We start from the raw sequence: 14,982 nt of genomic DNA, 5'->3' as shown, positions 1-14,982 counted from the left end.
TATTATTGAAAAAATGGTACCCAATGCTACTTGGTATTACATTTCATTTTTGTATAGGGCTTAAAAAGCTTAATGAGGCTTTCAAATAACCTGATAATTTATTCCAAATTCCTAGTTTTAACTATACTAATGTACTATTCATATGTGTAGAACCATCCATTCAGCCTGCCAAGATGTCAACATTTCAGAATGGAAACTCCAGACCTTCTCCATGTGCTCAGAGACAGTTTGTGCCATCATTGATGGAAATTAATCACAACATGGCTGCCAGTATTCACCCTGAGCATCAAGACATGGGACTAATCTGTGATTTGTTCCTGGATGAACTTCCCAAAAAAATTTACCAAGACTGTCAGGAGAAACAGGACTCCGACCCAGAAAAACCTAAAACAAAAAGAGATCACCTCTTGAGGAAACTCTCCCCTTTGGCAGAACTAATACTGTTCCCATTCCAGAGTAAGCCTCAGGCCAAACGAGTAGCAAACCAGAAGGACTCCTCAGCAACCTGTGGTCAAAGATCTTCAGAGGAGGACAGTCAACAGGAACACTCTCCCAAGGAACAACCAGGGTCAAGCCCAGACAAGAAAGGCGCTCCAGAAGAGGAGATGTCGTCTTCCTCAGAGGAAGAGATTGAAGAGCACAAACTGGAGGACTCAAAGGTGCTGCCCAGTAGGGGGCGCCGTCCCACACTGGAGGGGCTGTGGCAGGAACGTAGCTTAGTGAGGGAGAGAGGGATACTCAGCCAACTCAGCAAAGAGCAGCTCCTCCTTCAAGAGGTACGTCTGAGATTGTTGTCATAGTCAGATTTTCTGCGCTGGGTGCAAAGTGCACTATCTCCAATAAGGAGGAAGTAACTAGCGGAAATGTAAAGTTACCACTTAAATTACTTTTGTTACAGATTGCATGATTATTATCCATGTTTGATATGCAAAGCATTTGCACAGCCCAGTTTCAAGGTTGACTTTGTTTGCCTTTATTTAGAGTGATAAGTTGAGATATAAGTGCATATGCCCTTGACATCTAATTTTTTTCATTCTCTCTCCCCCTCTCTCTCTATCTATCTCTCCTCCTCTTTCTCTCTGTCAGAGCTTGTTTGAAGTGATGACCACAGAGCACACATACTTGAAGAGTTTAGATGTGGTTGTTGGGCATTTCCTCGAGTCCCCAGAGCTCAACCAAGTCTTAGCACCCAGAGACCGCAAGTCTCTCTTCTCGGGCATATCCAAGATCCGACAGATGAGTCAGAAGTGAGTTGATTCAATTGTCATGGCTAAATTCATTAGCCTCTGATTATAGAGGCTCTACTTCTCTCTCTCTACCTGAAACACAACCAACACAACTCCTTAGTCTCCAAGCCATTTTTGCATCTTGTTTCAGTTTCATGTGTCATGTTTCATGTGCCATGTTTCAAAGTAAAAGCAGTATGTGGATATCCTGTGCATTTTAACGTCTGAGTCACTGTGTCAAGCATTTTGTTTATTCCACCACAGGACAATTTAGATAACAAACAATAATATGAGACTCATTAATATGGTTTTGTGCACAGCTTTCTTCACGACATGAAAGAGGAGCTGAACTCAAACCTTTTCTGTGACACCTGTGAGGTCATCCAGAGGTATGCCACAGGGCCTTTCGGTGCTTATGTGGACTACATCCGCAACATGCCCTACCAGGAGGAGACACTACACAACCTGGAGTAAGAAAGAGAGAAAGCATAGTCTGCTATTCTGATCACATGCAAATCTGTCTTGCAATCTTACAGAAGTTTTTTGTAAATTAAACTTTAAAACAAATACATTTGTTAATATCAATAAAAAAAATCACAACTGATTGGCTTGTGTATGTCAGATTCTTCATGTTTTAACATGTTTAAAGTGGCCTCTAATACTATTAGAACTATAGAAGTTTATTAATATTATTAATTCCTCTCTCTATTTGATTAGACAGAGGAGTCCCCACATATGTGAAATCCTGCGAAAGCTTCAAGAGGACCCTCGCTGTAACCGGCTGTCTCTCAAGTCATTCCTGGTTCTTCCCTTCCAGAGGATCACACGTCTCAAGATCCTGGTAGAGGTGAGAGCAAGCGGCTACGCCTCACTGAAAGACAGGATAAGTCAAGACATGGACATAGAAACTGTCCTGTTTAAGGCAATAAAGTTATTCCGGGATTCAAACTGACAGGACAGGGCCACCTACAGGCCGGATGTAGAAATAATACAATTGCATTGATCCCGGAAGTACAGATTTTTAACTGAAACTGCTCTGCATCTCTTGACCTTTAGGCCATTCTGAAGAGAACTGAGCCAGGGTCACAAGGTCAAGCATCTGCTGAGAGAGCCCTGAAGGGTGTTTCCAAGGTAACGGCCTGCACAAACCAGTTGTATCCCACTGTCACTGGCTCTATTCCTGTACCCAGTGGCCGGAATATTAAAATAATATGTTTCCTTCTTCACCACACCACTTTTTGACTAAATCTAAATCATCTTTTCTTGAAAGTGGTTGTACTTTTTGGTTAATTTGGTTGACTTCTTGGGTTTACTCAAATCAGAATTATGTCTGTTTTGTGTTTCTTTCAGTTGTTTACCAGTTGTCAAATCACATTGAGAATTTTCATACCATTTTCCTGAATGTGGCCCTCATTTTGTAGATAGTTGAAGCATGCAATAGAGAGGTTGGCAAGATGAAGCAGATGGAAGAGATGGTGCACATTGCAAACAAAACAGAATTTGAGTACAAGGTGAGTGAGGAGCACTACAAAGCAATCCTTTTAGTGACTTTACAGAAAGTATGAACACAAATAACAGCTTTGCTATCTGCTATGACATCTGTGAAAATTGGAATATCCGTAACGGTCACTTGCAAACCTCCGTGAATTATTATCACAACTGTGTAAGATCAAATTTCATCCCCCTCTCCCATCATTCTCATTCAGGCATTACCGCTGGTGTCTTCCTCTCGCTGGTTGCTGAAACAGGGGGAGCTTGCTCAGCTGTCCAAGAAGGAAAACATCTTTGGCCAGAGAAAGCTCTTTCCCATCTACCTGTTCCTCTTCAATGACCTGCTGCTCCTGACCACAAGGAAAGGGTGTGTGCTATGATCACATTAATTGACTGTGACTCAGTTAATGCTGATAATAATAATAATAATAATAATAAACTTTATTTGTATAGCACCTTTCATACAAAACAATGCAGCTCAACAGCAAAGAAATGACATAACATAAAAACATTGTGGTTGTTGTTGAGATGAATTTGAACTGACACAGGGACATCCTCTAAAGTCATACAACTGGGGGGAGGGTAACAAAAGAAGATAAACCTCAAATTTCTATCCTACAGACTAGATTTAGATAGTAAATCTGGTAAGAAGCAGAAAATATGGTAATACTAGGATATTAAACAGTCAATTTGGTAATAACATCCAGTTATAGTTTGACTGGACTGCATATATTATATTATAAAATAAAGACATATAGTAAACACTGCTAAGTTGTGCTGGGTTTGTTACCTGCAGGCCAGACCGCTTTGTGGTGCGCGACCATGCCCATCGCTCTCTTGTAGAGGTCAGCAGTGTGGAGGAGGATGAAGAGGGGTGCGAACTGGACAGAACATTCCAGCTTGCCCTCCTGCAGAACCACAGAGGAGGCATCTCTCGTCTCCTGTTGCAAGCCCCCTCACAGTGAGTACACACTCCTGAACACAGGCAGATGATGAAGATGAAGATAATCGATGATGATGATGATGAAGATCTCCTGTTTTAAAAAGTTCTATCCTGCTGTGAATTCAATTTATTTAGATTGATTTAACAGAATAAATATTTAACTTCAGTCAGTGAAAGTAAGCGTAAGTAGCTGGATTGATGACGTGTTAGCTGTATATAAAAAGTGCATCGTGATTTCATTACCTTAATTGGAATTGACAGACTTAACATCTGGATGGGACAAAAGAGGATTATCAGATGATGTACTCGCGCCATATAGTTTTCTCTTGTGCCACTCTAATGAGATTAGGAAAGAACACGAAAAGAGAATGTTATGTAAGAGTATTTAGATGTGTCCCTAGAAAGCACGCAACACAGGTATGAGTCAGAATAAAGGGGCACACCCACCAGCTCACCACATTGCATATGTAAATATAATATAATATAAGAATGATGTAATACCAAACACTGTTTCTTTGCTTTGAGCAAAGTGTTCGGTAAAAACGACTTCTTAGTAGTTGACCTATGGTTCTTCAAATGCTTCAAATGTAATGGCAGGGTAATGAGGTAAGTCCCAGGTTGAGATCTATGTGGTAAAGTACTATTCTTGGGTGACACTGAAGGCAAAGGTGCTTAATTTAGAAGTTAAACAAAGGACAACGGAATTAAACGTACTTCAATGTTTGTGTCATTGTGAGGGGGAGCCTCTAACTGAATCATACTACATACGAGGTCTGATGGTGTAATACATGATTTCAGAGCCGAGAAAGCCAGCTGGATGGAAATGCTGATTCAAAGAAAAGATGGAGATGAGGAGATATATGAGGAATGGGGTGAGTGTTAATTCAGATGTGGGTGTGTGTGCGTCAATTATATGTGTGAGAAAGAGAGAGAAAAAGAGAGATGGGGAGAGAAAGAGAGAGAGTATGTATCTCACTTCCAAATATTATATATGTGATTGTATTCACTTATTACCTTGGAATGTTTGTCCAGTGACTGTATTATACTGTAAGAGAAAGTCGTTCCTTTTACGAATGGACCACTGTAATTCACATTTTGCACTGTGGTGTCTCACACACTGTGACTTGTAGCAGCCACTAGAGGGCAGAGTTGTCAATGACATCAAGGAAGTTTCCATTGAACACACATTTTACACACAAAGCACAAAGCTGTCCTCTGTAGCACTGAGAAACATTGAAGGAATTGCATCAGAAATGAAATGACTGCAGGGGGAAATCAACATAATGAAAACACAGTTATTTGTAAAAGCTCCACTGAAACCACTAAAACCAAACATTTATTTGTTAAGACTGCCCTCAGGTCCAATGTACAGTGGCCTACCAAGCACAGCATCAGGGTTATCTGAGTCTACGGCTTGGTGACATCATTAATGTAATGCAGAAGACCACCAAAGGTGGGTTGTGCTTTGTTTATATTCTGTTTCATGTTATGTCCTGTTTTGCTTTGCCATAAATCTGTGTATTTAATCGTTTAAATAATGCCTTTGAAGTGGATTTCTATGACCCAGACATGCATTATGAATGTTATTCTCTTCTACAAACTGATATTTCTTAACCAATCTAGAAGATCAGTCTTTGAATGTGATGTACAGGCTGTGGCCACTGTATTATATTGTTGTCAACCATCTTCTTCCCCCACTTGCTCATCTTAATGGGAGATTAAGGTGTAAAAAGCTCAGAAGACCAGTCTTACAGGCAGCTAGTGTTTGTGTGTTTCAACCACAGAGTTACTGAAGTTCACCCTAGCCCTATGGACACTATATGTAGGTTACACACACTTAAAATGAGTTTACTTTCACAGCCAGGGCTCTACAAAAACAAACTCACTCACAAAATGTGTGCAAATCTACAGAGAAAGCAAACCTTCTCCACCATCAATCACTCTTAGGTCCACATCTATCCAATCTTTACCAGTACCCATAGGAAATATTTCTAGGGCCCCCACTAACATTCCTTCGGCCCCCTGTCTTAGGCTTTCTGGAGGGCTGGAGGCTCATGGATGGAGAACGCGGATGGTTTCCTGCAGAGTGTGTTGAGGAGATCACCAATGAGCATGTGCAGAGACGCCATCATCGTCAGCGCTACCACGTCCTGCAAGCAGCCAACCGAGTGCTGTGCCGGCGTCTGACAAATGATAAGACAGCGACCGCCTGTTTCCGATAAGCCCGATAAGACTGACCCTTAATCGGGAGCGAGGGCTGATTTTACTACTGGTCATTTGGAAAATAATAATAATAATATATAATAATAATAACACCTGTCATCTGCTTTATCTGTTACCATTGTGTGAATATCCAGATGATAAGTGTAGCATTAACTGTAAAATAGATATGCATGACTTCGGCTCTACTGATTAGACTCATTGTGTGAAACCGGTGTAGTCCACCAAGCATCCAACACCCCTGACAATCAGACTGAGGTCTAGGTTGAATTATATATGTCATGTTTTTTTCTGATGTCCTGAGACCCAAAGATGTGATTTTTTTGGCATCTTAAATGCACTTTGATATAGCATACATGCTGGAATGCAAACTTCCCAGGGTATTTATAGCAGTATTTAAAGTATATTTTGATTTTTTTTTAATGTGTATCTCAGATACTTGCAAGAGTAAGGTGCTGGTTATCTTCGATGCAGTATTTTGTCATTGTTTAAATAAAGTCCCATTCTACTTTTCCTGTGTAAACGCTGTATTACACTGTCTACATGCAGTTATGACAATGATTCTAGTGACTCATCCTACCAGCCTTTACATCAGATATCCTCATCAAGGAATTGCAAATGTTCAAGTTCATGTGTGTCTCATTCACTTGACATGCCGGGGAAAAATGGAACTTTTCAGTTAGATCTCCACTGATAGGTTGGATTTAGCTGCTTCCATCAAGGATGACATTTAATCATGAATGGTTCCTTTAAGTGGCCAGAGTGCAGCCAAGCCAGACTCCCTGGGACTTCAACTTACCAAGTGCATGCAAATCCTTGCAAGTGTCTCAACCTGCTAACCTTAAGTCCTCACACTATTGTTTTGTGTTAATTCATCCATGTCTTGAGTGGCACCCAGGGTCTTGCAGAGGGTCTATATTTGGTGCTCGGTTGTGTGGGTCTTTACCGGAACACTGCTCCATTGTTGCTGTGGCCGGAGATGTTAGACTCCCCATGGGAGAGCTGCCCAAGGCTGCAGGGGACACATGGACACACACATGCACCCTCCTACGCGCGCACACACACACACACACACACACACAGACACACACACACACACACACAGACACACACACACACACACACACACACACACACACACACACACACACACACAGAGGAATTAGGATCTTTAAATTTGTTGAGTTCTACTGCAGGTAAACGTAGCTGAGTGTTAACCATTGTTAGAATGTGTGTTTGCATTTACACGTGGGATTTATATAGTACTTTGATAGTTAACGACATCAGAGGAAATGTCAAGTTTATCAAGATTTTTTTCATGGTTTAATAATTTTGTATGGATAACTGATGTTTTTGCACTTTTATAGGATTGTTGATAGGTTATGTAAGCCTACAAAAAGCTATTGTGAAGCGGCTAAAACGAAAACATTGGCAGATAAATAGAATTTACAGTGTCTACAGAATTTAAGTGGTCTACAATGTATTACATTTAGGCGCTTGTTGACCCCAACACTTTGTAATGAAACTACAAGTAACTCAGGTAATTGTGTTACCCAATGGTAAGTGAATGTTTCAGTGAAATGTTAGCCAATAGGCGCATGAAGCCAGGCGTGTGTGTCCAATGGGACAGCAGATTTTCCTGCGGTTCGTATTTGCGACGGCCGTCGGATATACCACCGAAAGAGTTCCAGACAGCTTACAAGACGAAAACCATAAGGTACGACCTACTTTTAATAAGTTAATTACAACTAGTTGTGTTTTAATACTTTTCTCATGTGGTACTAGAAAAATGTCGATATTCGACGTTGCGATCAGTACAGAGGGACTCTTTGTTGTTTAGGTTGTAGAGACGCATGTTTGTTGGAAGTGTTTTGTAGGCTAACTTTTGAGCAGCGGGTCTGTTTTAAATCTTATGTTCTAAATCGTAAATAGATCGTGATGATGTTGATTTCTTTAGTTTTACATAACCTCTCGCTCACTCTCACAACATGTTGTAACGTTAGCTGACTTGGATTGAAAAAGTGGCGAAAGAGAAAGACCTACTTTCAAACAATACGAAGTGGTATCGTTAGTTTGAATTTTCCATATGTTGACATCTTCTGTTATTGGAAAATGTGTACCCTATAATGCGAAATTAAAACCAATAGGGTGCATCTGCATTTGGTTTTCCATGCAGATTGTGAAACAGTTCGGGGTTAGATTGTGAAAGGCTCAACACAAGATTTTTCAGCCTTCGCTGAAATAAGTCTTTGCTGCTTACACAAGTCGGCCAATCGTTTTTCAGATCGTATCGACCGATTAGATTATTGGGAATTGAAAATCGCTAAATCAGATTCTTGCAAGGTAGGCTATATGTTCAAGGGACGGCTGAAGTAGGCTAGAGTTTGAGAGGAGGGTGTCGGGGTTGGGCAAATTAATTTAGCCCGTTCCTCAGAATTGTTTTTAACACTGAAAGGACAAACCAAATTGTGTCATTAACCGAATCAGCGAAACAAATCCACATAAGATGGGTTTCCATCAAACTTTTTTGTGCGAATTTTGACTATTCGAATGGGAATTCACGAGTGGGGTGAAAAAGCTCCCGATTCACATAGGGTATATGCGACTAAGGTGAATGGAAACCGGTTTATTCGCTTGCATTCGCCTTTATTGCAGTTTTATTAAGTGTTTCTGTTAAAGTTGCCCTGACAACCTTACGTTTTGATCCCACAGCTGTCCACAACTCTTTTGATTTGGAGAGTGTCCGCAGACTCGCATTTTCTCTTTAGCCGAATTTTCATTAATGCGCTTAAAATATGCGAATAAGATGTATGGAGACCCAGCTATTGTAGTAGCCTATTTGCCCTCCCAAAAAAGTGCACAAATGTTACCAGCGAAACTTCTACAGTTTGTTTATATTAGTTATGTACATGGGCATCATACAGTCCCTTGTAAAAGTCTCTTTGCTTGCACAGCAGCCGTACACCCCAGTGGCAAGACCCCTTTGCTCTTAAAATGGTGTGGTAGTCTTACTTGTTGACGTGTTCAGAGTGGCTTTTTGGGATGGGCTCATGTGTGCCAGCTGTGTGCCACAAAAATGCACCAACGGAAATCATTAAATCTGGAATAGAACACGACCAAGAGCCTCAAAGCAAGCAGTGCCTGTTGCATGAATTAGTGTTTTAAATGCCCATATTTGTACAGATTGTGAGGATAAGTCAGATGTAAGAAGTTAAGTCCACAAGCAGTGCACTATAGTTTTCACAGATCCCAAGTCTGATGTAGAAAAAAAGAGGTTTGTTTATTTTTGTAGACTTAATGTGAACCCAATCTATTTGTGGTGTCGGACTGGGAAGGGAAAGTGTTACGGTGAGCTTTTCCTACTTCCTAATCCTACCTTTAACAATGATGACGAGGAAGTCGGGCGCTGGATGTGCACCAGCACTACCTTATTACACTTAGCGACATGCTATTACCAGTTCTGAGACATGACCTGACATGTTACCTGCAGGTTAATTATTGTTGTCAAAGGTTGTAGTGTTGTAGGACACATTCTGACTTCTAGCTCAAAGATTTTATGCCAACTTTACATGAAGGCTGTGTTCTTCCATCCCTGTTGTGAGGAACTCATGTACAGACGTACTGTGTGAACCCATTCTTGGAATTGGCCCGGACTCACTCAGTGTGGGAGTGTAAAGAGGCCAGAGGAAGTTCCCACCGGTATTGTGCAAGGCTTTGTGTAACTGTGATCTCTGCATGAAAAGATAGGTGTGATAGGGTAATCAGAGTTTGTGTTAAGGGCAGATGACTGCCATCCTCCTTAGATCACGGTGCATCATTACTTACTGTGCTTACATTGGCTTTTCAGTTGTTGTTTTTAATGTTTTCCCTGGTACTGTATTTTGTTAACTCTCTGAAAATGTGCACAAGAGGATATGCTTGCCAAAGTAAACACCTTAAAGACTCACAGTGGTTGTCTGTTGGGCATAGACGCTTCCACGCTCACTATTTTGGATTTCATTAATTGGTTTCTGTTCTGTTTCCTGTCTCAGAGTGGTACAGAAGAGGGATCTACAGAATTGGGAGGGACTGAGTCAACTATTTTACACGTCACATTCAATTCCCCGTCATCATCTGTACAATCACGCTCACCATCTTGCATTCCGAATAATGTATCTTTCTTCTCTCTCTCTCTTTCTTCCAGGTGTATGTCCATGCATGTGCATGAGGGTGCGCTGCTTCAGGCGTGAGCGGTGATGGGTGACATTGAGGGCACCTACCGCTCCCTGCAAACTCCCGGCACCAGGTTGGGGGCACAGTTCAACGCGGCCATTAGCACCCTGGAACCCGGCCAGAGTCTGAGTACCGCCATGGGTAGCGGGGCCAAAGGTCATGGCCGAGGGCTGCAGCTGCGAGTGCTCGGCCTGGACGACTCCCAGGAGTTCTACGACCTGGAGGTGAGTCGGTGCACCTTTAACCCTTAGTGGTCTAAGTGTGTTGCAGACTTCTAGGTAGGGTATTACTTGATGGCGCATGTGTGTATGCAGAAGAGGCAGGAGTCCTACAGCTCTAGAATGTGCGTGTGCTGATGGAAGCAGTATGCAGTAGTTCAGTATGCGCTGCTGCTATAGGGACAGTCAGGTGTATCTCTGTGCGTTTCCTCTGTTTAAATCCCTGCGAAATCTGGTGCCCACCCCCAGTTTCCATCTGTAGCGTAGATTGTAGATCACGAATCTATCTCTTCAGAGAACCAGCCTCCTCCTCCTCCTCCTGCCTTTTCTCCTGCTGTGGCGTCCTCAGGGGCGACTATCCGTGTGCGTGCTGTTGGGACCAGTGACAGCTGCCGTGTGGCTTTGGCCTTCAAATCCTTTCTTCTTTAAGACCGCTTACTCACATGGCCTGGCGTTACTCTAGAGACCTGAGGCCCTGGTGGCGAGCGTGCTGCAGCCAAGAGTGGGTTCACGCCTGTGCCGTGCCTGGGTTGAGTGGGGGGGCTTGAGCTTCTCCCTGGTCCCCTGGTGATTTTTATCCTCAAGGTTGGAGGTTTGGTAGGGGAATGGATAACTTGCTGCTTGAGGATAAAGGATGAGAGTGGGGGGAGACTCAAAATGAACCGAAGACTCTTAACATCTGCGGTGTGTGTTAGTTGTATTGGTGTAGTGTAGAGTATTGTGAGGACCTTGCAGTGATCCGTAAGGACCAATTTCCTACCCCACACTTATCAGAGAACTGAAAATGTTATAAGCAGTTATTTGGGTTATTGCTAAATGGTGCTGTGTTTTGCCAAGAGTTTTCTTTGTTTGACTTGAGTCGGTCTCACCAAAGAATGCAACAGTTTGCTTTGACCATTGCAAAATATTCAGAGAGCCTCTGTCCTCCGTCTGCGGGTTTTGTACTCCGTTTCTTGGTATCTGGGTAACCCCAGATGAACAGCGTTCTATTCTTTTATGGGTGAACAGGAGAATCGAGGTTGTTGACAGAGGGGGGCGGTGTGTGTGTGTGGGGGGGGGGGGGGGAGAAGAGGGCAGGGCAGGAGGGGGAGGGGGGGGCTAACGGTTTCCCGTGACCAGCAGCAAATCAGGCTATAGTGGGCATGAAAGGCGTCCATTCTCTCCTCTCAATGGACTGATCAAGTAGGGGGAGTAACGTGAGGAGTGATCATCTTTGAGCTAGTTTTTATCACAAAGCAGCGGGCTAACGCGGGTCCACTCGTTTACATGAAGGGAGCCATGCTGAACAGGCGGAGCAGTACAGTGCTAGGACCCAGGAGCTCACAGTAGTGCGCCGTGTCCGTGTGTCTGCAATCATGCTAGTCCCTCAGAATAAAGGATGAGTTTGCTGCAATGTGTCTTAAAGATGTGCATTATGTTGTACTTCAGTTAATGTAGTTCTATTGTCAATTGCAAGAGTCTACTAACAGCAAGACATAGCAGACTTAAGGTGTGATTGAAATGGAGCAAGGATGGCATGAGGACTTAAGGTGCCAGTATGGTACTCAGACTCCATTACGGATGGGCGTGCCGCCGGATAGGACGGATTAATTAGCATTTCTGTTGCCTTTATGGTTCTCCGAAGGCTGGGGGTGCTGAAAACAATTCACCGCCAGAACAGTAGGTGGAGAAGCGGTCTTTAGTCGAAAACACGTTACTTTGTTGCGTCTTTGTAAGTTAGAAATCGTCGTCGTTTATCTCCCACCTCTCATCACACGTGTGACCCTCCCACCAGCTGTCACTAATCAGACGATAAGTGCAGCAAGTGTAGTCACATGATATTATATTCAAGAGTGTGTCTAATGCTATATAACCACCTGAAAGGGCAAACTAATCTCTATCATGGTAGGTATTATTTGTGGGGAAAATAGTAGCACTCTATAACAAAATGATATGCTTATCTTATATAGGCTACACTATTAAAACTATGAAAAAACGATTCCCTGAAATGAATACGTTCTTATTTTCTTTGGTATTTTTGTCATATTCAGATTTGCAATGATGATTGCTGGGTAATATGTATGTTGTGGTCCAATGTCAAGTCTCTATTTTATCATGTGACGAGATGATGGTAGCCTATAGCTAGTTTAGACACAGCATCTGAACGTCAAGACCGACAAGCTGACAGTGTTGTACAAGTTCACACCTCTCATGAACCAGTTCAAAGTTCAGTTCAAACAAGTAAACATGAATAGTTCACGTTCATAGTTCACCATTTAAATTCTGAACCAGTTCATAGTTCAGTTCAGTTCATAGTTTTAGAGTGGAAAGTGAGAATGAAAGACTTCACTTGTTTTTTATAGAAAACTTTATCCATCACTACCCTTTGCCTTAAACTAAACTTCATGTGTATCAATTACTAAAATAATAATATTTTTTTTATTATTATTGCAACCACCCTGTCAATTTCCCCCTACCACAGCGTTTCTCGAAGTGTGGGGAGAGCCCAACTGGTGGGTCGCAGAGACGTGACAGGTGGGGGCAAATGGAGATGAGCAGGAGATTTTCCTGTTGCAATGTCTTCCTTTATAGACAGTAACGATAATATACCCCCATCACACTAAACAACCACACTCAAACAAAGAAATATCGTATTGTTAGAAACAATAGCAGGGCAGAGCACACGGATAATCCATAATCAGCATCTTGGCAAATTGAGAGACTGCGGCCTGCGCAATAAAGCATTCCATATTTAAAACATCTTAATAAGTAGTAAAGTCAACTTGTCTGCTTCACATGATGGAGAAGTTCGTTTATTGACACATATTTAAGGACGGCCACAGCGCTTTAAAACGAAGTGTTTATAAGTTACATTATTCAAAGGTGGAAGGTTGGTCAGTAATCAGTCTAGAGAGATAACTGAACAAAACTCTACTCCCTTGCCTCACGGGTGCAATACCATATGCTGTTTAATCATATTTGATAGAATGAAGGACAAATGAGTTGTGAATAATATCACCGAGTTTGAAAGGTATTGGTCCGGTAATAGCCGAGTGACAGCTGTGTTTTCTGTGTGTTTTAAGCAAATACAATGTGTGTGCGCCGAGTTGCGTAGAGGCCGAGAGCGGTATTGCAGAAAAATTATAACTCGCAGCATATTGAAAAAAAGAACTCCATTTTTTGGAGCTGTGAACTTAGTTCTAAATTTTGAATTATAAACTATGAACTGAACTAGTTCATTCTAAAATTTGTGAACTATGAACTGAACTAGTTCATGTAGAAAGTGAACTTTCCCAACACTGGAACATGTTTGCTTCATATAATGCAGAAGTTCGTTTTTGAGAGTAAATTAAATCACTTTGTGCACTTAACGTTTTTTTTTAAAAAAGAAACTGTCATCTGGAGAGTTTAAAACGACACTTAATGAGGGGAAATGTACTGTATGGAGATATTTCTGTCGGAAGACTTCATAGTCATGCGGATTCTAATGAGGCTGTTTGATATGTCCAATGTAAGAAGTGTGAAGCTTTAATGAAATATGATTGATGCCGTCTTCTTTCTCCACAACAACATGGATTAAACCTCGATGGTTGGACTATGTAGATAGTTTTATAACGAATGTGGCCGTGTACTTAGCCTACATTTCAAGAAAAAAACTGATCTTCAATGGTAAGACTTGTTTTATTCGTGCCTCTTCTGGTGTAGCATATAACGTGAGTTTTATTTAGGCATATACAGATGCCTAGCGTGTGTAATGTGTAGGCCATTTCATTCCGATCTTGCAATGTGAATAATTTTATTTCAATATGCTTATCTCCCTCTTGTGCGCGCTTGTGAGTTTAACGGGGCTTGTTTGTGTGAGCGACTAAATATTTTACTTGCTGTCGGGCGTTTTTTGAGAATAAAATAACTTCACATTTAGGATAACAGCCTTCTTCCTGTTGCAGGAATTTGTTTGTATCCTAGCTGTCACAACGTGATAACAGGCGGCAAATGCATCATAAAGCAAGTTTAAAAGAAATTAACTGTATGGAGATATTTCTGTCAGATGGCATCATAGTCGATGCAGATTCTAATGAGGCTGTTGGATATGTCCCATGATATGATATGAATGAATATGTCCAAAGGTTGTTTGGACAAAATATTTTAATTGCTGTCTGCTCCTGCCGGGCTCTGGCACCTACTCTGTCAGATGCTGGCGCTCATGTGGGTTTTAAATATGGCGGTATTGTGATATATAGGGAATGAAACAGGAAACAGTCGCAGTCTTTAGTGTCCAGCTCTACCGCTGCAGAATTGGCAGTCATTCGCGCATCTTTGTAATCTTTTAGCGATATGTTATAGAGGTGAGGATATTTCCGGACCGCTTTCGCAATGCGCTCTTCGATGTTCGTGATCATAGACATATATATGTCTATGTTCGTGATCTCCATCTTTTTAAGTTTTTTTGTGGATTTTAAACATGGCGGTATTGTGATATATAGGGAATGAAACGGGAAACGCGAGGTCCAGAAATGTGAGATTCCGGAAATGATGTCCTTTGGAAATTATGTCGTAACGGACCAATCACGGCCAAGGGGTATCCGTCGCTGTACAGCACGGCATGACGGACCGACAGGAATTTCAACGGTGCACGGGAGAGCTCTCCGAGGGCCCCGGAGAGGGCGTTCCAGGGCGTTCCATCTATGTGTTG

At 42.0% G+C, this 14,982-nt stretch overlaps 2 protein-coding genes across 5 annotated transcripts in view; both read left to right on the top strand.

Moving 5' to 3' along the window:
• The first annotated feature begins 260 nt into the window (after nucleotides 1-260).
• LOC105898251 (ephexin-1) lies at nucleotides 261-6,391 on the top strand. The gene is made up of 11 exons (XM_031574863.1): nucleotides 261-776; nucleotides 1,087-1,247; nucleotides 1,547-1,696; nucleotides 1,944-2,073; nucleotides 2,283-2,357; nucleotides 2,648-2,737; nucleotides 2,933-3,084; nucleotides 3,514-3,678; nucleotides 4,459-4,532; nucleotides 5,009-5,113; nucleotides 5,692-6,391. Exons 1-11 carry the CDS (start codon nucleotides 261-263, stop codon nucleotides 5,880-5,882), a joined length of 1,809 nt encoding a protein of 602 aa, XP_031430723.1. The 3' UTR covers nucleotides 5,883-6,391.
• A 1,058-nt stretch (nucleotides 6,392-7,449) lies between these two features.
• Nucleotides 7,450-14,982, top strand: part of farp2 (FERM, RhoGEF and pleckstrin domain protein 2) — a 47,964-nt gene continuing 40,431 nt past the window's right edge. For 2 of the 4 annotated variants that reach the window (XM_031575559.2, XM_031575557.2), the window contains exons 1-2: nucleotides 7,451-7,597; nucleotides 10,064-10,316. In XM_031575559.2, coding sequence (XP_031431419.1) covers nucleotides 10,116-10,316 — 201 coding nt within the window. In that variant the 5' untranslated portion in view covers nucleotides 7,451-7,597; nucleotides 10,064-10,115. Of the gene's footprint in view, nucleotides 7,598-10,063; nucleotides 10,317-14,982 lie in introns of all 4 variants that reach the window. The other 2 variants (XM_031575558.2, XM_012825332.3) reach the window with 2 other exon arrangements.

This window comes from Clupea harengus, chromosome 10 (genome assembly GCF_900700415.2).
Source record: "Clupea harengus chromosome 10, Ch_v2.0.2, whole genome shotgun sequence".
NCBI classification, from domain to species: Eukaryota; Metazoa; Chordata; class Actinopteri; order Clupeiformes; family Clupeidae; genus Clupea; species Clupea harengus.
Note: the sequence above shows the minus strand (reverse complement) of the source record. Positions and strands in the feature narration are given on the sequence as shown.